Raw genomic sequence first — 24,908 nt, 5'->3', positions numbered from 1 at the left:
TTTCTTATACTATCTGCTGAAAGGTTGTATTTGACACCAAACTCTACCTCCAGAATTTCCTTTTCCTCCTAAAGAGTAGAGGAGATACCTCCAGACATTGAACTGTGTAAACCCAACAAAGCATTATGTTTGGAATCCTCGCCCTTATTTGATTGAGTGTGTATTTCTAAGGATTTGCCTTGTTAATCATGGAGCATGATTTGCTCTGGACTTATTTTCCATTCTGATTTATTTTATATTTGCATATAAGTGAATATTTTTGTGTTGATGCTGTATGTTTTGTTGCATAAGCATTTTTCTCTATTGTTACCTATAACTTCATAAAAATTATGTAATACTTAAAATAGCAATTAGAAAAATTAAATTCTGGAGCTAGGAGATCATATCAAGCTAATTAAGTCTCCATATTTATAGTGAAATGCCCAAGACCCACAGAACCAAGTGAAGTTAAGTGTTCTTTGTTAGCCATATCTTACTCATCTTTTTATTTATGATATTGGCCCTACGAGTTTTTCATCATAAGTCTTAGTAAATATCATTTGGATTGCTCTTAGCCTTATAACTGGTTAATGACAAAGCAGAGACAAAACTGAAACATTCTTAACTCAGTCTATGGATACAGTTTTTAAAATTTGTTGTACTTAAAATTTTGTAATATGTGTATCGATTCAGTATTATAGGTAGTGAACTTAATATAGTATGTAACTTACGAGAAGGACATTTTTTATCTTTAGTATTTAAATGTCATGTTTTAAGAATTGTCTTACTTAAATAGTTATCTATCTATTAGGAATTTGGGATATCTTTCCTTGACTAAAATCTGATTGTGTATCTTTAAAGCTTCTGTTCTTTTCATGTCCCACAGTTTAAATAAGAGGATATCATGCAAATCATAAATTACGTCTCCCCACATCATTTAATTTCATTACCACTTATTTTCATTTTCAGATATAAAAGTGCTCTTTAAAAATAACTGCATTAGGCCAGGCGTGGTGGCTCACACCTGTAATCCCAGCACTTTGGAAGGCCGAGATGGGTGGATCACCTGAGGTCAGGAGTTTGAGACCAGCCTGGTCAACATGGTGAAATCCCGTCTCACTAAACATACAAAAAATTAACTGGGCAAAGTGGCGGGCACCTGTAATACCAGCTACTTGGGAGGCTGAGGCAGGAGAATCACTTGAACCTGGGAGGCGGAGGTTGCAGTGAGTCGAGACTGTGCCATTGCACTCCAGCCTGGGCAACAAGAAAGAAACTCTGTCTCAAAAAAATAATAATAATAACTGAATTAATTCTGAAATCTCCTGTTTTCCTTTAACTCTTTACCTTTTTATTCTGCTCCTAACCTTTTTTCCTCAACTTTTATTTGAGATGGAGAAATACATGTCTATTTATATTGGTTTTTATTAATTTTATGATCACAGATTAAGTTCTGTTTTTGTTGTAATATTTAGGTTTTTGGTTTTTGCATGTTTTGTAACCATGTATTTTTATTTTGATAAACCTATTCAAGAGGATAAAGAGAAAAGAAACTAAAATATACTAAGACCTTGAAAGCTAGTGGGTTCTGTAGAACTTATCTCCTTTAGTCTTTATAAAAACCTGTAACAGAGATATTACATGAGTATACTATAAATTCATGTAATTTGCTTAAAGTTGGCACAACTAGTCAGTAGGGCAACCAGTTTTTTTTTGTTTTGTTTTGTTTTTTTCATTAGTTTTTGAGGAACAGGCAGTGTTTGGGCAACCAGTTTTTAAACCCACTTTAACTCAGAGCCTAAATGTTTTCTCCACTGTATTTCTTCTTCTCTTTGTTAGTAGTTAAACTGAAATTGGCAGCATTAAGTGGGAGAATTTGACATCCAAAAATAACTTTTCACCTTTTTCTCCCATATTAATGTTGAAAGTTGACAAGAAAATGAGTGGAATAAGCCCAATAAAGTCATGGGCATTTTTTGTCTTATATGAATACTTACCTACTCAGTACTGATAGCCAACAGCTGGTTTGCCTCTGTGGGACTTTTTTATTACCTATTTGCTATTCTTCTTCCTCTACAATAATATCTGTGCTTTTTTCGTAAAATATTTCTTGTCTCTTTTACCATCATGCTATTATTTAACACTTAGGGGCTCATAAATTGCTTAATACCAAAATAAGCAAAAATGGGAATAGTGAGTTTTTCTTGAATGATAAAGAGATTATAAAATATGTAAACTATATCCAGCTTACCAGGAGCTGAGAAAAACTGGAAGTCAGAGGCAAAGGCTGCTGTGAATTGTCTTGTGTTGGACATGCCATTCGTAAAGCATCAATTTTCATCTTCCTTTTTTCTTTTGACTTAGAATCAAGTTTTGGGGATTTGGAGGCCAGATATTTACAAGAATTTCTGAACTTTCTCTACTAGAATTTGGTGGTGTTCGTTGATTTATGTTATTGAATTGCAAGTTTTTCATTATTACTATTTTGAAGCATGTGCAGTGACATTCCTGAGACAGATACTTTCATGCTCAACTCTTAAGCTGCAATGAAAGCTATGTAGTGGTTAATGAATATAAAGGAATTCTAGCGTATTTATATCATAAAGTTGAAAGATAACTGACCTAGGAATTGTTAGATGAGGATTCTAGTCTAGTCTCTGTCTCTTTGAGATTTATAACCTTAGGGAGACAAATTGCTTAACTATTCTGTTCTTGTTTTCCTTATGTATAAAGTAAAGGAGTTGGACTTGCAAAATCCCTGCCAGTTCTAAAATTCTGTGATTTTTGAAGTAATTTTAAAATGTCTCATAAATGTTGTACTACACTAAACATTCTCTTTCTTCTGTATAGGGCGTCTTACTACTGCAGGCACTAACAAGAAGCAATGGTGCAATCCAGAAAATTGTTGCTTTTGAAAATGCTTTTGAGAGACTACTGGACATTATTTCAGAGGAGGGGAACAGTGATGGAGGTATAGTATGAAGAAATTTGAAGACATTCCTTTTGTCCTCACTAAATTGTTAGGGTATAGGGAGTACAGTTGGAGGGAGAAATGGGAACTCTTATTTATACTCTTTTTCTTTCACTATAGCATGTTGACTATCGATTTCTCTTTGTCCTGTTTCATATTTGTTAGGCTTTTGCAATCTAGGTTGGCGTCTTTCCTCATTTAGAAAATCTCACCTATATCTCTTCAAATACTGCATTGCTACATTTCTTCTATTTTTCTGAAGCTATAGATTATTATGCATGTCCTTTTCCAGATTTGATGATAGGGAGTTGAGTTGAAGGCAGAATTATATACTGAGTGAATAGGGAAGACACAATTGACAATTAATGGGAAAGGTTAGAAATAGTCTTTTGGAGAATAAGAGAGCTAGTTAACTATTATAATTAGGAAGATTTTCAAAGTGATATGGACCCCAGCTGGGCTTGGTGGCTCACACCTATAATGCCAGCACTTTGGGAGGCCGAGGCCGGTGGATCACTTTAGGCCAGGAGTTCACAACCAGTCAGGCCAACATGGCAAAACCTCATCTCTGCTAAAAATACAAAAATTAGCTGGGCGTGGTGGTAAACACCTGTGATCCCAGGTACCTGGGAGGCTGAGAAACAAGAATCACTTGAACCCGGGAGGTGGAGATTTCAGTGAGCTGAGATCGCACCACTGTACTCCAGCCTGGGTAACAGAATGAGACTCTGCCTCAAAAAAGACAAAGCGGGGGATAAGGGCCCCATTAAGGGTATTCACCATGATTTTACAACAGCACAAACTACTTGAGTATGTAATTTATTTTCTCCCCTAGCAGCACTCAGCTGCCTAGGTGCAAATATAGAAACAAAACTCATAGTTTTTCACAGGGTTGGGCCTTTTCTGGGAAGGTGCTATGAAAAGACAGTGAGACAAGAGAACAGAGTATATTCCACTCCTGTAGAGTGGAAGAAATGAAGATCTCTATAATCTAAGCTAGATAGGGGAGGAAATAAAAACAGAAGGGGGTTTCTAAAAGTAGGAAGAAAGGCATCTGGTTGATGGACTAAGATTCAAGGAAGCCATAGAAAAAAATGTGTTGAAAATACTTGCGCCACAAAAATAGGGTTTTTTTTTTTTTTTTGGAGACGGAGTCTCACTTTGTCGCCCAGGCTGGAGTGCAGTGGCACCATCTCGGCTCACTGCAAGCTCCGCCTCCTGGGTTCACGCCATTCTCTTGCCTCAGCCTCCGAGTAGCTGGGACTACAGGCGCGCACCACCACGCCCGGCTAATTTTTTGTGTTTTTAGTAGAGATGGGGTTTCACCGTGTTAGCCAGGATGGTCTCGATCTCCCGACCTCGTGATCCGCCCGCCTTGGCCTCCCAAAGTGCTGGGATTACAGGCGTGAGCCACCGCGCCTGGCAAAAATAGGTTTTAGTAAGAGAGGATTATCGCCAAAGATGAGGCAAAAAAAACTGAGTGGTCTAGGTATTAGACAGGTTGCTGTTGAAATTAAAATTAAGTATGACAGCAGAGCTTAGAGAAAGAAGACTTTGAGCAAAATGCCAGTGATGTTTTCTGTGGCCAAAGGATGGTGACTATGAGTTTGTTACATATCTGTAATGAGAAGTAATAAGAGATGGTACAGCCATATAGCCAAGCCTCGAGGGAACAGGAGTATTTTATGAGAGTAGAGGAACTGTGGTCTCTTGAAAGTATACTGGGCTGGGAGGGTCATAGATTCAACATACTGACTCTAAGGTACATGGGATTGAGAACATGAATTACTTTCACTTGAGAACATTGGAAGATAAAGCAGATTCTTTAAAGAAAAGGAGCATTTCAAGATATAATTGAGGTTATAGCGTGTTTTATTAACCAATATCTGAGAGTTGGCAATGGCATCATGAAAGGGTATGAAAGGAGATTAAATGGGAGAGGGAAAATGCAAACTATTGTAAAATGAAAAACTGGGAAAGCAGAGATGACCAGGGAGGTGTACATTTTTGGAGGCAATTGAAGAAAATAGGGGTTTAAGGAAAGGTAGAATTTGCTAAGTTTTCCTAATTGCTAAGACAAGTCTCAGTGGCTCTTTGTGAGTGATTAGTGGCCATTAAGGCTCTAGGGTTCACTAAGATGCACGCTGGAAAGAAGGCCTGCTAGTTGTAGTGAGGGCTTTTGACATGCTTATTCCTTCAAAGCCTTCCGATGGTCCTAATGGCAGACAATAATTTAATAGATATTTATGGTCCTCCCTAAGAGGCAGATAGAGTGGTTCCTCCTCATAAGATGATGAGCCCCGTGGTTCATCAATAGGAGGTAAGGAAGCCTCTAATCTGGAGAGATTAGGTCTGGTTAAATCAGGAATTCTTTAAAAGCATTTAAAATGTGCACCTTAAGCATTTTAAAGTTAAATGTAATAAAATAAAGGTGTATATTTATGTACTCGTCTTTGGAATAGGGCCAGAACTACTACTTTGAATATGAGTATGCTGATTCAAGTTTTTCATCATCTTCCTTGCATACATCACACCTATAATATATCATGTAGGATTTGCATTTTGATTTCTTTAAAATAGATTGCGGGATATTTCTGGGTTTTTAAAATTACTTCTCTATCTTTTAGAATTGTATTATCCATATTTAACAGCTGTATTTTTAGTGACTTCCTTTCATTGAGTTTTGCCAAAGACTTAAATTTAATTTTCAGAAAAATAACTGTTTTCACACATATTTTGGTAGTTTTATATAGTATTTAATTAATAACCAGTGCAAATAGCATGTTAGGTTTGTGAATGAAACAATTGATTCTTAGATACAATACCAAAAGTGTGATCCATAGAAAAAAAATTGATAGATGAGACTTCATTAAAGCTGAAAACTTGTGTCCTGCAAAAGATTCTGTTGAGAGAATGAAAAGACACTTCACATACTGGAAGAAAATATTTGCAAAACACATGTTTGAAAAGGGACTTGTATCTAAAATATATTTAGAACTGTTAAAACTGAAAAATAAGAAAATAACCCCATTTAAAGATAGGCAAACGATCTGAACAGACATCTCACCAAAACGATACACACATGGCAAATGACCATATGAAAAGATGCTCAACATTATATGTCACTAGGGAACTGCAAATTAAAACAATGAGATATCCCTACATACCTTTTAGAATGAGGAAAACTAAAGAAAACATTGACAACACCAAATGATGGCGAAGATGTGGAACAACAAAAACACATTTGTTGCTGATAGGAATGCAAAATGGTACAACTACTTTAGAAAACAGTTTAGTGGTTTCTCACAAAGCTAAGCATAGTCTTACGACTCAACAATCACACTCTTTGGTATTTACCCAAATTGGTTTAAGACATATTCACACAAGGCCGGGCGCGGTGGCTCAAGCCTGTAATCCCAGCACTTTGGGAGGCCGAGGCGGGTGAATCACGAGGTCAGGAGATCAAGACCATCCTGGCTAACACGGTGAAACCCCGTCTCTACTAAAAAATACAAAAAACTAGCCGGGCGAGGTGGCGGGCGCCTGTAGTCCCAGCTACTCGGGAGGCTGAGGCAGGAGAATGGCGTAAACCCTGGAGGTGGAGCTTGCAGTGAGCCGAGATCCGGTCACTGCACTCCAGCCTGGGCGACAGAGTGAGACTCTGCCTCAAAAAAAAAAAAAAAAAAAAAAGACATGTTCACACAAAAACCTGCACATTAATATTACAGCACCTTTGTTCGTAATTGCCAAGATTTGGAAGCAACCAAGATGTCCTTCAGGAATTGAATGGATAGATAAACCGTACTACATCCATATAATGGAATGTTATTTAGCAATGAAAAGAAAAGGGTTATCAAACCATGAAAGGACATAAAGGAAGCATAAAGGCACATTGCTAAGTAAAATAAACCAGTCTGAAAAAGCTACATGATGTATTATTCCAACTATAGTTGACCCTTGAATAACTTAAGGTTTAGGGACACCAATGCCCCAGACAGTTGAAAATCTGCTTTTAACTTTTGGCTCCTCCAAAACTTAACCACTAATAGACTATGTTTACCAGAAGCCTTACCAATAACATAAGCAGTCAAGTAATACATTTTGCATGTTGTATGTATTATATACTCTTCTTACAGTAAAATAAGGTAGAAAAAAGAAAACATTAAAATCAGAGGGAAGAGAAAATGTATTTGCTGTTCATTAAGTAAAGTGGATTATCATAAAGGTCTTCATCCTTGTCATCTTTATGTTGAGTAAGCTGAGGAACAAAAGGAAGGATTAGTCTTGCTGTTTCAGGGATGGCAGAGAGGAAGAAAACATACATATAAGTGGACCCATACAGTTCAAACCCAGCTGTTCAAGAGTCGGCTGTATGTGACATTCTGGAAAAGGCAAGACTATGTGGACCATAAATATTTAGATCCGTGGTTGCCAGGGATTTGGGGATAGAGGAAGGAAGGGATGAATAGGTGAAGCTCAGGTTATTTTTTTAGGGCCATGAAACTATTCTGTATGATACTGTAATGGTGGAGACAAGAGATTATACTTTTGTTAAAACCCATAGAACTTTATAGCACAGAGAGTGAACCTTAATGTAAACTGTGGAATTTAATAATAGTGTATTAATATTTATGAATTGTAAGAAATGTACCGTATTAATGCAATATATTAATGATGGGGGAACTGGAAAGTACAGGCATACATTGTCTCATTGCATTTCCCGGGGAGTATATTTTTTACCAACTGAAGGCTTGTGTCAACCCTGCATTGAATAAGTCTGTTGACTCCATTTATCCAACAGCACGCCCTCACTTCATGTCTCTGTTACAATTAATATTTCAAACGTTGCATTATTATATCTGTTACGGTGATGTGATCAGTGATTTTTGATGTTACTATTGTAATTGTTTTGGGGTACCACAAACAGTGCCCATATAAGAGGGCAAACTTAAGCAAAAATGTTATATGCATTCTGACAGCTCCACAGACTGGCCCATCCTTTCTCTCTCTCCCTCTCTACCCCCCGCCCCGCCCCCCGCCACCGGCCTCCCTATTCCCTAAGACATAACAATATTGAAATCAGGCAAATTAATAACCCTACAGTGGCCTCTAAGTTTTGAAGTGAAAGAAGAGTTGTATATCTCTCACTTTTAATCAAAAGCTAGAAATGATTAAGCTTTCTCTGCTGAAGATACAGAGGAGGGCATGTTAAAACCTGAGGCCAGAAGCTAGACCTTTTGCACCAAATTGCCAAGTTGTGAATGCAAAGGAAACATTCTTGAAGAAAATAAAAAGTTCTACTCCAGTGAACACATGAATAATTAGAAAGCAAAACTGGCTTATTGCTGATATAGAGAAAGTTTTAGTAGTCCAGATTGAAAATGAAACCAGCCACAACACTTCATTAAGCCAAGCCTAATCCAGAGTGACACCCTGACTCTTCAATTCTTTGTAGACTGAGAGAGGTGAACAAGCTGCACAAGGAAAGTTGGAAGAACGGATGTTGTATTAACAAGCATGAAACTAGCAGATGTTGCTGCATGAGATTTAAGGAAAGAAGCTGTCTCCCTAACAAAAGTATGAGGCAAAGCAGCAAGTGCTGATGTAGAAACTTCAGCAAGTTTATCCAGAAGATTTAGTTAAGATAATTGATGAATTATGCTAAATTTTCAGTGTAGACAAAACAGCCTTCTATTGGAAGAAGATGCCATCTAGAACTTTTGTATCTGGAGAGAAGTCACCTCCGGGCTTCAGAGCTTCAAAGGACAAGCTGACTTTCTTGTTAAGAGCTAGTGCAGCTGTTGACTTTAAGTCGAAGCCAGCGCTCACTTACCATTCTGAAAATCCTAGGACCCTTAAATATACTAAATCTACTCTGCCTGCGCTCTATAAATGGACAACAAAGCCTGGAAGACAGCGCATCTATGTAAGAGCATGATTTACTGAACACACATTTACTGAACACACATCTCTTACACATCTATTTAAGAGCATTTTTTTCCTAAGCCCAGTGCTTTAAAAAAAAAAAGATTTTCAAAATATTACTTCTCATTGACAATGCACCTGATCACCCAAGAGCTCTGATGGAGATGTACAAAGAGAATAATACTGTTTTCTTTTTTTTGAGATGTCTCGCACTGTCACCTGGACTGGTGTGCAGTGGTGCAATCTCGGCTCACTGCAACCTCTGCCTCCTAGGTTCAAGTGATTCTCCTGCCTTAGCCTCCTGAATAGCTAACATTACAGGCACCCAATACTGTGCCCGGCTAATTTTTTGTATTTTTTTTTTAGTAGAGATGGGGTGTCACTATGTTGGCCAGGCTGGTCTCGAACTCCTGACCTTGTGATTCGCCTGCATGGCCTCCCAAAGTGCTGGGATTACAGATGTGAGACACTGTGCCCGGCCAATAATATTTTTTTCATGCTGTTAACACAACATGCATTTTGCAGCCCCTGGATCAAGGAGAAATTTTGACTTCCTTTTTTTTTTTTTTTTTTTTTTTTTTTTGAGATGGAGTCTTACTCTGTCCCCCAGGCTGGAGTGCACTGGTACAATCTTGGCTCATGCAATTCTCGTTCCTCAGCCTTGTGAGTAGCTGGGATTACAGGCATGCACCACCATGCCCAGCTAATTTTTGTAATTTAGTAGAGACAGGGTTTCACCACGTTGGCCAGGCTGGCCTCGAACTCCTGACCTCAACTGATATATCCACCTCAGCCTCCCAAAGTGCTGGGATTATAGGCATGAGCCACTGCACCCAGCAATTTTGACTTTCAAGTCTTAATATTTAAGAAATACATTTCATAAGGCTATAGCTGCCATAGACAGTGATTTCTCTGATGCATCTGGGCAAAGTAAATTGAAAACCTTCTGGAAAGGATTTACCATTCTAGATACCATTAAGAACATTTGTAATTCGTGGGAAGTCAAGAGTTTGGAAGAAGTTGACTCCAACAACCGTCACGGATGACTTGGAGGGGTTAAAGACTTTAGTGGAGGAACCAACTGAAGATAAGGAATAACAAGAGAATTAGAAGTGGAGCCTGAAAATGTGATTGAATTTTTGCAATCTCGTGATCAAACTTTAACAGATGAGAGGTTATTACTTATGGATAAGCAAAGAAAGTGGTGAAGATGCTGTGAACATTGGTGAAATGACAACAAAGGATTTAGAATATTACATCAGCTTAGTTGATAAAGCAGTGTCAGGGTTTGAGAAAATTGACTCCAATTTTGAAAGAATTCCTACTGGGAGTAAAATGACTCACTGAAGGCTCAGGTGGTCATTAGCATTTTTTAGCAATGAAATATTTTTAAATTAAGGTATGTACATTCTTTGGACATAATGCTATTGCACACTTAATAAATTACATTATAGTGTAAACATAACTTTTGTATACCCTAAGAAACCAAAAAATTTGTGGGACTCACTTTATTGTGATACTTGCTTTATTGCAGAAGTCTAGAACCAATAAGTAGATGTCTGTGTAGAGAAACTCCATTTGTACTTAGTTTTTCTATAAGCCTAAAACTGCTCTAAAAAAATGAGTCTTTTTTTAAAAAAATAATTGATTTTTGTCAACATACAGCTCAACCATTAGGAGTAAAAGTGTTGATGTACCAGATGAACTTACTCGTCATTACTTACAGCGTCCAGCATCAGTCAATATGTTTATCAGGAGAAATGGAGGTCATTCGTTAATCTATTATAATACTTGGTAAAGTAGAGATCAATTGGAGAGTTTTCACTGTGATAATAGTGAAAGCTGTAGTGTGGATGAAACTGCCCTGGAGAGTATATGCTGTAAACAAAGAAGAAAAAGGATAAAACCATGGAGGAGAGAAACAATGAAAGATTGAGAACCTGCAGAGCTGTAAGGAAAATCAGGAAAGAGTAATGTTTTAGAAGCCAAGGGAAGTTTCAAGGAAGAGACAATGTTAAGAGCTTCTTAGAAATCAGATAAGATACGGTTGATTCATTCAACAAATGTTTAATAGTTAAGTACTGTGTATATACATGATACCATGTCTCTGTCTCTGCTGAAGATACAGAAGTAAGTAGGCTGTTTATAAGTGTTTGCGAATTATAATCTAGTGGAGAAGACAAACACTACCTAATAATAAAAGGAGTAGGCTACTGTAAGAGCATGTAACTCGTGACACTAACCTATTCCTGTAGTCTTGGTAATCACTGCTGAAGAAATGATGTTTAAGCTGGGATTTAAAGATAAACGATGAGTTACTAAGGCAACTGGGTACTTGACGTAGAAGTCAAGAGATCTTTAGGGTACCTGAGAAAGAGCATGCAGATTATGGCCTGTGGCCATCAGGTGTCAGAACAGACTATCTATCTGTCTCGCCATATTGAAGAGATGCTGAGCATGGAGATTTATCTTTTTAAAAATGTTTGAGAGTTTTGCGTCAGGGTTTATCAGCCTTAACACTTGTGTGTTACATTATTTCCCCAGGTATAGTAGTTGAAGATTGTTTGATTTTGCTCCAAAACTTGTTAAAAAACAACAACTCCAATCAAAATTTTTTTAAAGAAGGCTCATATATTCAACGTATGAAACCTTGGTTTGAAGTTGGAGATGAAAATTCTGGCTGGTCTGCACAGAAAGTGACCAATCTACATCTAATGCTACAGGTATACTATCCTTAGACATAAATGTGGTAAGAATTTTGACAGTGATATTTACAAAGAGAAGAAAATTGCTTGTATTTGATAAATCCAGAATATTTGATGGGTTTCAGGTTGACTTAAAAACACTTTAATATGGAAATTTGCAATTATCCTCCAGCTAGAGATTCTGCCTACCCATTACTTAGCTTTGACGGTTATTAACATCTGGCAATTTTGTTTCATCGTTTATTCCTCTCTTTGCTGTATGATTTTAAAGCAAATTCAGACATACAGTTTCCTGATGGATTTTACATTAGGGAATAATAGGTTAGATTGTTGATTTGAATTTTTAAAAACCTGCTTTCTTCATTTAGGGCTCTGATAGGATAAATTTTAATATTCAAAATATTAAGTTCAAATAAATTCATTCAGTAAGCATTTACTGAGAGCCAGGCACTGGATACTAGGAAATGAATGATCATGTCCTGCCCTCAAAGATGATAGTTTGCGTTTTAAGTCCAATACATGTTAAATTGACAGACCACCTGTGATTTATTGATGCTCTATGGTGAAAGCTTAGTGGTAATAATAAAAGTGAGGACAGTAGGATCCCAAATTATTTCCTCATCAGAGAAAATTTTGAAGTTCTTTGAAGTTACTTACTCCTTTATTGAATCCTCCTTCTCCAAACTCTTAAATTTATACTAGTCTCCTCACTTATGAACTCATAATTCTTGTGGGCCTTTGAATGTCTCTGAATTACACCTGTGTCTCTCGGAAGTTTTGGACCTAACTAGATGGTTAGCTCCTCTAGTAATTAGAGTCTGAATGTTGTCCCATGCCATGGAAGTTGCCTGCATAGGACTGATTGATAATTAGGGTAATCTGTGCCCCAGTTTGCCAGTACGGTATTCGTTTTGTAATTACTAATGGCGTCCTCTTTCACTTCAAAAGTGTCCTCGTTTGCATTATAAATTATGCAGTTACCCTAGTTAGAATATGCCTAAAAACTGTTAGAAAAGTGTTTTACAGGAGAACTTAGTCACAGAGTCTATTTGTACTCCCAGCTTATCATTTCCGTTTTCAGTTGTTGGTATTATACATTTCAAGAAGTTAATAGTTTTTTAATGTTTTAGAACCAGTGTCACCAAGTGGTAAGCTTGATAGCTTTGTTCAACACTGCTTTGTTTTGTTTTGTTTAAGAGACAGGTTCTCACTTAGTTGCCTAGGCTGAGTGCAGTGGTATCCTCACAGCTCATTACAGCCTCAACCTCCCTGGCTCAAGAAATCCCTCCACCTCAACATCCTGAGTAACTGGGACTACAGGCGCAAGCCACCACTCCTGACTGGATTTTTAATTTTTAGTAGACATAAGGTCTCAGTATATTGCCAGGCTAGTCAGGAATTCCTGAGCTCAAGCAATTTTCCTGCCTCAGCCATCCAAAGTGCTGCTGTTATAGGTGTGAGCCACATGCCCAGCCTACACTGCTTTCTTAAATAAGGAAATACCTCCAGAAAAGTAATTTCCAAAATGTGATTAGAGAGGGTGAGAGAGCCGGGCACGGTGGCTCACGCCTGTAATCCCAGCACTTTGGGAGGCTGAGGCGGGTGGATCACGAGGTCAGGTGTTCAAGACCAGTCTGGCCAACATAGTGAAACCCCGTCTCTACTAAAAATAAAAATAATTAGCTGATCATGGTGGCAGGCGCCTGTAACCCCAGCTATTTGGGAGGCTGAGGCAGGAGAATCACTTGAACCTGGGAGGTGGAGGTTGCAGTGAACCGAGATTGCGCCACTTCACTCCAGCCCAGGGAACAGTGTGAGACTCCGTCTCAAAAAAAAAAAAAAAAAATAGGGTGAGAGAATCTGATGATGTACAAAAGCATGTATTTCATATCAAACAGTGAAAAGTTAAATTGTTTGAGAAAGCTAAACATGTTTTATGGTTTAGAGTACTATGTAAAGAATTATTCTGAAGGAAGTGTCACTGTTTAAAAAGTAAAGTAGGTTAGGTGTGGTGACTCACACCTGTGATTCCAGCACTTGGGGAGCCCAAGGCAGGTGGGGGTCACTTGAGCTCAGGAGTTTGAGACCAGCCTGGGCAACATGGTCTTTATCAGCCCGGTGTGGTGGTGTCCACCCATTGTCCCAACTACTCAGGAGGCTGAGGGGCAGGATCACTTAAGCCCAGGAGGTTGAGGCTGCATTGAACTATAATCATGCCACTGCACTCCAGCCTGGGCAACAGAATGAGACCCTATCTCAGAAAAAAAAAAAAATACCAAAAAATTATTAGAGTACAGCATGTAAACAGAAAATTACAGTATTCTCATTATATAACAAATTGATTCTTTTAAGAATTCTTTACTTTTCAAAAGTGAATAAACTGGCTTTCTGTAGCTTAGTAAAGCTTTTCTTTCTTACACTTGTCGTGAAGACCATAAACTCCAAAGCAAAGGAACTGAGTTTAATTCATTTTAATATATTCTCCACCTGCAATACTGAATAGCAGATTCACTCATGACTTTACAGGCCAGGAGTTATCTTCTGCTATTCTGTTAGAACCTGTTGGAATACTTTATGTATAACTTTATTTAGAGTTGCTTATATTTTAAGTTCTCTATCATACACCAAATAAAAATGCATCATTGTTTTCCTGTTTGGACATACACATTCTGTATTGGAACTATTCATCATCACAGTTATCATGATTGTGTTCTGAGCCACTGAAAACACAAATTGATCTGCTTGCAGAGTTTTAATTCAAATTTTGCAGACTAAATTTAAAGAAAACATCTTTTGAAAAGTTTTTTAGTTATAAAATATTTTAATTTGGAGACGTAACTGTGTTGGTTATTTGAGATAACTTTTTTTCATGTTTCTGAAATTTTAAGTTTACAGTCCAAGTAATCATAGAATCATAGGAATTTAATTGGCATTAGCAATCAGTGCAGCCCACCCCATGCCTAATACACGAATCTTTTACCATCTCTCCAGTTGTTGGTTTTAGCCTCTCTTTAAATATTTCCAGTTGAGGGGAAATTTATCACCCGTCAGGTCATTCTCTTTTCAGATCTGCTGTCTTATTAGGTAGTTTATTATTAACTTTGATAAGAAATCTGCCACTCTGTAACTTATTCATCCATTTACTTATTGAATATGTACTGTTACAAGTACTGTGTTTGGGAAACAAAAATGACCAAGGCAGTTTCTCTCTGGGAATTCACAGTCACCTGAAGGAGACAACCTTAAGTAAGAGGCATAATGCAGTATTACTGTCACAGAACTATTGCCATAGGAGCTCAAAAGAAAGAGCACTTAAATGTGGCTGAGCAGCTAAGGGAATACTTCATGCAGAGTTTCTTGTTCACATAGATCAGATTTGCCTCAAGCCTTTTCAAATCTTTAAGAGACAAATTTTGTTTTCTCTTTCTTTCACAGCTTGTTCGTGTACTGGTATCTCCCACCAACCCTCCTGGTGCTACCAGTAGCTGCCAGAAGGCTATGTTCCAGTGTGGGTTATTGCAGCAGCTTTGTACTATCCTAATGGCTACTGGGGTTCCTGCTGATATCCTGACTGAGGTAAAGCAAATGAAGTCAAAGCTAACTCTGTGGAAGTTGAAATCCTGAATCCTAGGAAGAATTAGATATTTGCTGAGGGAAAAACTGTAATAGTTAACCATTTTTTAGGTTAAAATTTTTAATGATCTTACTAAAATATAATTCACATAATGATAAAAGTATTGATTCCAAAAGATATACTCATCCCTCAAGTTTTATAGTCCATAAATAATAATGTTAAAGTTTTGCAGATCCATCTACAAAGATTTCTCATTAATTTTATTACATTCAACAGGAGTGCACAGTATGATTTACATTTTGATTTTGAGAACCATGTGACTTAGTCTTATTCAACCGGTAGATTCATTGAATAGTAAATTCTTTTCCCCTGTGTGGCATTTTCTGTTGCTTACCTATAAGAGAAAGAAGTTAGTTTGAAGAAGAAAAGTTCAGTTTGTTTACATTTTTAAAAAATTTTTCTCAAATTAACACGTGCAATATCAAAAGTACAAATAATAAAAGTTTTATAACAAAAATGACTGCCTTCAGCCTCACTTGTCCTTACTGTAAGTCCCACTTTACTTCCTCATGTTGCCCCATAATTATTTTATGGAATTTATATTTAAATCAATAGTTGGGGTTTATATTTTTACAATTGTATTGATACCATTCCTGCTAAGCCAAATAGAGCCCTATATCCTTTTTTAAATATATATTTTTCTCATCCATGAGTCAAATTGTGTTCTTCATTTTACTGTTACTCTATATATGCAGAGGTATATATGCTTAATAATCATATATTAACACTTCGTTCCCCACCACAGGCCACCTGCAGACCTTCCATTCTCCTGCTCCAATCTGGGCTCTAATTCTGCCCCATGTCTCTTGTCCTGGGACTTTCTTTTGCCATCCTCCTAGGATTTCCTTTACTTCTCTCCTGACAGACTCCTTGGTTATCTGGATCCTTTTTTTTTTTATTTTTATTTTTGGTACAGAGGGTCAGTCTGTTGCCCAGGCTGTAGTACAGTGGCATGAACTCAGCTCACTGCAACCTCCACCTTCCGGGGTTCAAGCGATTCTCCTACCTCAGCCTCCTGAGTAGCTGGGATTACAGGTGCCCGCCACCACGCCCGACTAATTTTTGTAATTTTAGTAGAGACAGTCTCACCATGTTGGCCAAGCTGGTCTTGAACTTCTGACCTCAAATGATCCACACATTTTGGCCTCACAAAATGTTAGGATTACAGACATGAGCCAATACTCCTGGCCTAGATCACATATCTTTTTCCTCTATCCCTTGGTTCATTAACTTTATTTTTCTTAATTTTCTTTTGTTGTTGTTGTTGTTGTTGTTGTTGTTGTTTTGAGATGGAATTTCGCTCTTGTCGCCCAGGCTGGAGCGCAGCGGCATGATCTCGGCTCACTGCAACCTCCGCCTCCTGGGTTTGAGCAATTCTTCTGCCTCAACCTCCCAACTAGCTGGGATTACAGGGGCCTGCCACCATGCCCAGCTAATTTTTTGTATTTTCAGTAGAGCGGGGGGTTCCACCATGTTGGCCAGGCTGGTCTCGAACTCCTGACCTCAAGTGATCTGCCCACCTCAACCTCCCAAAGTGCTGGGATTACAGGCATGAGCCACTGCACCCGGCCATTATTTTTCTTAGTTTTGTTAAAAAAAAAAAAAAAAAAAAGGAATAAATAACAAAAAGGATTTATTTTATTTTTGGCTCTTTCATGTCTGAAAATGTCATTCCTCTACTTTCAGAATTTAATGTTTGGCTAGATAGGGAATTCAGGGTTGGAAATCACTAATACTAAACTTTCAGAACATCATTCCAGTGTTGCTGTTAGGAAGTTTGAAGCTTGAAGCCATTATAATCCTACTCTGTTTTTTGTTGTTGTTGTTGTTTTAACGTAATCTTTTTATCTCTAGAAACTTTTGAGATCTTTTTTTTTTTTTTTGGTTTTCTGAAATGTACTAATGATATGCTTTCCTGTGGACCATTTCCCTATTCCGTTGCTCTCCAGTTATTTTTATCATTCACTGAGCACTTTCAGCTGGAAACATACATCCTTCAGTTCTGAGGGTATTTTTGGCATTCCTTGATAATTTTTTCTGTTTTGTAGTGGTGGTGGTGTCATTGTCGTTGTTGTTTTGAGACAGAGTCTTGCCCTTTTACCAAGACTGGAGTGCAATGGCACTATCTCAGCTTACTGCAACCTCCACCTCCCGGGTTCACACAATTCTCCTGCCTTAGCCTCTCAAGTAATGGGGATTACAGGCACATGCCACCATGCCTAGCTAATTTTATATTTGTAGTAGAGACGGGGTTTCACTATGTTGGCCAGGCTGGTCTCAAACTCCTGACCTCAAGTGATCCACCCACCTGGGCCTCCCAGAGTCCTGGGGTTACACACATGAGCCACTGTGCCTGACCTCTTTTCTGTTCTCTTTCTGCAACTCTATTAGTAGACTTTCTGGGTAATTTGTCTTTTTAAAAATTAATTTTTAATTAACAAAATGGTATATATTTATCTTTTATAACATGTTTTGAAATAGTCTTTTTATTTTTTAACTTTATCCTTGAATTTTTTAATCTTTTAACTTTGTTCTCTGATTATTTTAAAACCTTTTTTCTGTGTTTATAGAAATAGATATTTCATCTCCTAGAGAATAGTATTATAGTTTTTGAGATTTAAAAGGCATGTCAGGTGTTGTTTTATTGGAGACCCATGCTTAATGCTTTAAAATTTTACCTTGAGAAAGTGTTACAAGATTACAACGTTATCATTGATGTTTTGGTGCTTTTGGCCCTTAAAAAGTGGAATATAAGATTTTTTTCTCTTGGAAACATTTTCCTTCTTGGCTTAATTTCTCTAAATGTTCTTCTTCTTTCTTCCCCTTAACAGACCATAAATACTGTATCAGAAGTTATTCGAGGCTACCAAGTAAACCAAGACTACTTTGCGTCTGTAAATGCACCTTCAAACCCACCAAGGTAGAGAAGGGGAAATACTGAGATTACTCTGAGGAAGTAAAAACTTTGGGTTGTTAATGTATCTCATATACACATCTTACTCTTTTTAAAGAAGTTTAGTTGTATGTTTTGAAACTAGAAATTATCTTGCAAGATAAATGATATTGGAATTTTAAAAGAGTTGGTAGTTTTTGGAATTTAGATACTTAGATTCAGATATCATGTCGTTCACATCCTAGCTGTATGCCTTAAGCAAACAGTCACTTCACTGTCAGCTACAGTTTTCTGTGAAATAGAGATAGAAATACTTAACTTGCTGGTGTTCTGGTTATGATTCTTCAGTCCACAAAAATGACTAGTTATTGACTTGTATACTTGGGTTGCATTGTTTCATTTTGTTCTTTTCTTTTTAAATGCAACAGACCGGCAATTGTAGTACTTCTCATGTCCATGGTTAATGAAAGGCAGCCATTTGTTTTGCGCTGTGCTGTTCTCTATTGTTTCCAGTGTTTCTTGTATAAAAACCAAAAAGGACAAGGAGAAATCGTGTCAACACTTTTACCTTCTACCATTGATGGTAAATAATTTAGTTCTAATTTTTATTTGAAAAAGTAAATCATTGTCTTTCAAACTTTTAATTGAATCTTTCTTTCTATGCTTTAGCCTAAAATACTTTGCATGCTTAGGTGAAAAAAAAAAAAAACACCTGAATTCTAAAGCCTGCAGGTAAATTTAGACAACAGGCTTTGGAGTCAGACAAGCCTGTAGAAATTTGCATTGTAGAATTTTCTCTTTTGCTATATAACTTTTGCTGTATAACTTTTTAACTTGAGCCTTACTGAGTTATGGGGGATAATAATACTCGTCTTTATGTGGGCATAATACCCCATTAGGAACATTGTGAGGATAAATGCAGTTACATGCATTACATTACGTAAAGTACTCACTCCAAAACTTAGCATGTATAGATGCCAGTAAACAGAATCTACTGTTAATTATAATTGTCATTCTAAAGATGAATTTTGCTGGGTGCGGTGGCTCACACCTGTAATCCCAACACTGTGGGAGGCCAAGGCAGGCGGATCACCTAAGATCAGGAGTTCGAGACCAGCCTAGCTAACATGGTGAAACCCCGTCTGTACTAAAAATACAAAAATTAGCTGGGCGTGGTGGCAGGTGCCTGTAATCCCAGCTACTCAGGAGGCTGAGGCAGGAGTATCCCTCAAATCCTGGAGGCAGAGGTTGCAGTGAACCAAGATTGTGCCACTGCACTCCAGTCTGGGCAACAGAGAGAGACTGTCTCAAAAATAAAAATTTAAAAAAGAAGATGAATTTTACTGTTAGATCACATTTAACTTTCAGTCTGTTGTTCTATTATAGGTTAGAGTCATTACCCTTTTTATGGGTTCTTTAAATGTTTCATCTTACCTAAGATAAATTTTTGAAATAATTACCTTTATTAACTTTAAACTTTAAGAGCAGTTTCATAAAGGTAATTGGAAACATCAATAAAACTCATTTTAATTACATACATTGAAGTTTTTTGTTAGAATTTAAGTCTGTTTAATTATATTTACCAAAAAAATTTGGTAAAAAATTTATTACCGTAAAAAAATTACTGACCATTAATGAAAATAAGACCCTGATGTAGTAGAATGATCAAAATGTGGCATTTCCTTAAGTTTGTTTTAGAAATGTTGTTTTTAATTAAAGTAAGTTTTTGGAATGTTACCATCATCAGTTTGATGCCAAAAATATTTTAATACAAGTTGAGCATCCCAAAAGTGAAATCTGAAATGCTTTTTTTTTTTTTTAAACATTTCTTCAAGCATTTAGCCTTTGTGTTTCAAACAATCTAATTGCACTCATTAAGTAATTTTGAAATGTATACTTAAGCCAGGCATGGTGGCTTACACCTGCAATTCCAGCACTTTGGGAGGCCAAGCCAGGCAGATTGCTTGAGTCTAGGAGTTCAAGACCAGCCCAGGCAACATAGCGAAGCCCCATCTCTACTAAAAATACAAAAATTTAGGCTGGGCCTGGTGGCTCACGCCTGTAATCCCAGCACCTTGGGAGGCCGAGGCGGGTGGATCACCTGAGGTCAGGAGTTCAAGACCAGCCTGGCGAACATGGTGAAAACCCGTCTCTGCTAAAAATACAAAAATTAGCCAGGCATGGTGGCACATGCCTGTAATCCCAGCTACTGGGGAGACTGATGCAGGAGAATCACTTGAACTTGGGAGGTGGAGGTTGCAGTGAACTGAGATCACAACATTGCACTCCAACCTGGGCAACAGAGTGAGACTCCAGCTCAAAAAAAAAAAAATTAGCCAGGCATGGTGGCACACACCAGTAGTCCTAGCTACATGGGAGGCTGAGATGGGAGAATCACCTGAGCCTGGGAGGCTGAGGCTGCAGTGAACCGAAATCGCACCATCACACTCCAGCCTGGGCAAACAAAGTGAGACCCTGTCTGCAATAAAAATTAAAAATAAAATATACCCTTTTTTTTAAATTATAGTCACCCTGTTGTGCAATCAAATGGTATATCTTATTCATTCATTATTTCTTTTTGTTGTTGTTGTTTGAAACAGAGTCTCCCTCTATTTCCCAGGCTGGAGTACAGTGGCGCAATCTTGGCTCACTGCAAACTCCGCCTCTCAGGTTCACGCCATCCTCCTGCCTCAGCTTTCAGAGTAGCTGAGACTATAGGCGCCTGCCGCCATGCCTGCTAATTTTTTGTATTTTTTAGTAGAGATGGGGTTTCACCGTGTTAGCCAGGATGGCCTCGATCTCCTGACCTCGTGATCCACCCGCCTCAGCCTCCCAAAGTGCTGGGATTACAGGCGTGAGCCACCACGCCCAGCCTTATTCATTCTTTCTAACAATATTTTTGTATTCATTATCCCCACCTTCCCTCTAACTTCCCACTACCCTGTCCTGCCTCTGATAACCATCTTTCTAATCTCTGTGTCCATGAATTCCCACAAATTTTTAGATCCCACAAATAAAGGTAAATAATTTTACCTTCTACCATTGATGGTAAATAATTTAGTTCTAATTTTTATTTGTTCTCACAAATGAGTGAGAACAAATGTTTGTCTTTACATACCTGGCTTTTTTCACTTAACATAATGATCTCCAGGTTCATCTGTGTTGTTGTAAATGACTGGATCTCTTTGTTTTGTATGGCTGAATAGTGCTCCATTGTGTGTATGTACCACATTTTCTTTATGGAATACTTCTGATCCCAAGCATTTTGGATAAGGGATACTCAACCTATGTTTCTTTTCTCTCTCTTTTTTTTTTTTTGGAAGATAGGGTCTCACCTTGTCCAGGTTGGAGTGCAGTGACACGATCCATAGCTCACTGCAGCCTCAAACTCCTGGGCTCAAGTGATCCTCAGGCCTTAGCCTCCCTAGTAGCTGGGAATACAAGCATGCACCACCAACTCCTGGCCTCAAGGGATCCTCCCACCTCAGCCTCCCAAAGTGCTAGAATTACAGGCGTGAGCCACCATGCCCAGTCTCAACCTATATTTCTTTGTTCTGTTACTTTTCTTCCAAGATAATTTTCTCTCATTGTTCATTTTGCTTTGAAAAGCAGATTTTTATCATTCTGAAAGTATATTTAATACTACTAATTAACACATGTTTAATGATTATATTTAATGGTATTTCACACTATTTTATGTGTACAGAAAGCAATTGATTTAAAATTTGGTTTACGTAAAAAATCTAATATATTTTTATTGTCTGCCTGCCATCTTTGTAGCAACAGGTAATTCAGTTTCAGCTGGCCAGTTATTATGTGGAGGTTTGTTTTCTACTGATTCACTTTCAAACTGGTGTGCTGCTGTGGCCCTTGCCCATGCTTTGCAAGAAAATGCCACCCAGAAAGAACAGTTGCTCAGGGTTCAACTTGCTACAAGTATTGGCAACCCTCCAGTTTCTTTACTTCAACAGTGCACCAATATCCTTTCACAGGTAAAGTTTTGCATGAAACTTCTCTAAGGGGGAAAAAGTTCTGTACATTTTGATGTCAGTGATACAGGATTTAAGGATGTCTTTAGAAGATACAGATGAAAAAGGACAGAGAAGACTTATTCTGCTTATTAGTTCATCATAATCAGAAACAGTTTTGTGGAGAAAAAGCAGTAAATACTGTTAGAGGAATAGTTTTGCTAAATAGTTATAAGGTCTGCATCATGATGAAAATACATGTTCTGGCCAGAAAGGTATTTTGAGGGTTTTGTCTTGCTTTTAAATTATCCACAGTGTTCATGCATGTCATTTTTCTCTTTCTTCTCAGTAACTGAATTCAGGTTAGTTTATGGGAGGGAATAGAGTAAAGTCATAGCTGTGTATTTCCCTCTTTCTCTTCCCAAAGCAATTGATCATCTAGAAATAGTGGAACAGTGGTCCATTGTATATATAGTTATACAGTATATTCCCTTGAGGTTCGTGAGTTCTTAAATCCTTAACTCCCCAGTGCATATCATTTACCTAGTAAGATGTAGGAAAACATAACAAAAAATTTTTGTGTGTCTTAGAATCTTAGTGAGAACAACAAAGCTTTATTGAAGTGTAGGTGCTAGGCATTTAGGAATGTCACTTTCTGTTACATGATTTGCCCACATGTACCAGCCTTGCTTTTGAACAGTTCAAGTTCATGCTTTAGCAAAACTCTAAAGTCATTGACATTTAAAGTCACTCAGGGAGAGTAAAAACGTGACTAAATCTAAAATTGTTCTGTACACTGCTCTAGCAAGTAGTTATCCTACCCACTCCCCATAATAATGTGGTTGTGTCCGTCTTTAGTTTTTAATTCTGCCACACTCGTTGAATTTTTCCTTATTTTGAGCTTTTAAAGAAACATTAGCTCCATCCATAGAAATTATAAATGAAAGCTTAAAAAGTAACTATAGTGTAAAGGAAGTTGAAGTTTAAAATTGGCTTACTTTAATTGAAAGCTTATTTTGTCTTAATACTTATCTCTTAGAGATTTAAAAAACTACCCTAAATTTTTATATCTTTACTTATTTATTACTTGGCATTCTCATGTTGCTATCTGTTGACAACTTTTTTTTTAAAAGTCAAACAGTAATTATCTGTCTAATCACCATCACCACAGACTTCACTTTAACATTGAAATTACAATGAATGCATGATGAGAAGTGCTAAAGATGGTGATGTGTCTTCCCCATTCTTAAGTAATCACAGTGCTATAAAATTATCCTTTATCTTCTAAAATATATATCCTCTAAATGTATCCTCTAACTTTATTGTATAAAGGAAGTATCATTAGAACTATCCTGTCCCAAATTATTGGCTTGAGTTTGTAGAGAGACTATGAAAAAGTATTTGAGGGATTTTTCCAGATTTAGACTTTTCTGAAGTAGTAATATGTTTGAATAATTTGTAATGTATAATTTGCAGGGTGATAAGATCGACAGACGGGTATGTATCACTTGATAAAGCTTAGGCATTTTCCTCTTTCAGCAAAGCTTTTTCTCTGTCTTGGGTTTTGCTGATTGGTTTTTTTTAACTGCTTGTTTGAAGTTACATTCTACTTAACACTTTTGCGTGTCAGCCAATTTATTTCTATCATAAATGACTCTCCAGTTTTTCTCCATGGGATATTGTATTGGTGTTACTAAACACTGTGGGAATGAGAATCTGAATCTATACTTGTGCTTCTTCTGGGGATGCTTGCACTTTTTGGATTTCCTTGGTTTTGGTTTTTTGCGTTTTTTCCTCCAAGCTTGCCTATTGATTTTCTCTGAAGCCATTTCAAAGGAAGTAGAATTCAGGATTAAGAATTTTGTCTTTAATCAATCAGCATATGAAAGAATGTGATTATTTTTATACTAGATTATTTAAAATGTACAATAGTAAGTATAATTTTGTAATTTGAAATATTTTAAATGAAATATTATGGATTATTCTGAATATAATCCATGTGCTACGGCCACCACTGAGGGTTAGTTTTTGCTGTGTGCGGGGAAAGTGCTATTTTTGTTTTGTTTGTTTTGTTTTGTGTGACTATTTGGCAGAAAAGGAGTGTACCTTAATATCTATGTTTGGGCATGGGTTTCAGTTGAATAATGTGGGTAGTAATAAATGAGGTCCTGTTATGAATTGTGTCTTTGTGTATGAGCATGATTTAACATGTGTCATTAACTTACACACACACATACATATTTTGCAGCTTTAGCCTGAATAATTTTATATCAGGGAAAGTGTTTTATAAGTATACGTCAGTCATTTGAAAGGTAATTTTTTTGGGGGTATTAATTTATATACCATAAAATGCACAGACCTTCTGTGTTTCATGTGATGATTTTTGGTGTTTGAGTGTATCTCTGTAAACACCACCCAAAACAAGATGTAGAACATTTTCATAATCCCAGAAAGTTCCATCATGCTCTTTTCTTTCTTTTTTTATTTTACTTATTTTTTTTTTTTTTTTTTGAGACAGAGTCTCACTCTGTTGCCCAGACTGGAGTGCAATGGCACGATCTTGGCTCACCACAACCTCTGCCTTTCAGGTTCAAGCAATTCTCCTGCCTCAACCTCCCAAGTAGTTGGGATTACAGGTGCACACCACCACGCCCGGCTAATTTTTGTATTTTTAGTAGAGACAGGGTTTCACCATGTTGGCCAGGCTGGTCTCAAACTCCTGACCTCAGGTGATCCACCCACCTGGCCTCCCAAAGTGCTTGGATTACAGGCGTGAGACACTGCACCCAGCCCTCAGCTTCAAATATTTTGTTTGTAGTTCTCTTTTATCCTG

General features: G+C 37.4%; 1 protein-coding gene across 4 annotated transcripts in view; it reads left to right on the top strand.

Annotated features, from left to right (window-relative positions):
- Nucleotides 1-24,908, top strand: part of USO1 (USO1 vesicle transport factor) — a 91,252-nt gene that overhangs the window by 48,777 nt on the left and 17,567 nt on the right. For 2 of the 4 annotated variants that reach the window (XM_074039858.1, XM_005555038.4), the window contains 7 exons: nt 2,830-2,950; nt 11,420-11,598; nt 15,016-15,156; nt 18,046-18,134; nt 18,536-18,690; nt 21,888-22,099; nt 23,552-23,572. In XM_074039858.1, coding sequence (XP_073895959.1) covers nt 2,830-2,950; nt 11,420-11,598; nt 15,016-15,156; nt 18,046-18,134; nt 18,536-18,690; nt 21,888-22,099; nt 23,552-23,572 — 918 coding nt within the window. The remainder of the gene's footprint in view (nt 1-2,829; nt 2,951-11,419; nt 11,599-15,015; nt 15,157-18,045; nt 18,135-18,535; nt 18,691-21,887; nt 22,100-23,551; nt 23,573-24,908) is intronic. The other 2 variants (XM_074039859.1, XM_005555040.4) reach the window with 1 other exon arrangement.

Source organism: Macaca fascicularis, chromosome 5 (genome assembly GCF_037993035.2).
Source record: "Macaca fascicularis isolate 582-1 chromosome 5, T2T-MFA8v1.1".
NCBI classification, from domain to species: domain Eukaryota; kingdom Metazoa; phylum Chordata; class Mammalia; order Primates; family Cercopithecidae; genus Macaca; species Macaca fascicularis.
This window is presented reverse-complemented; position numbering and strand designations above follow the sequence as displayed.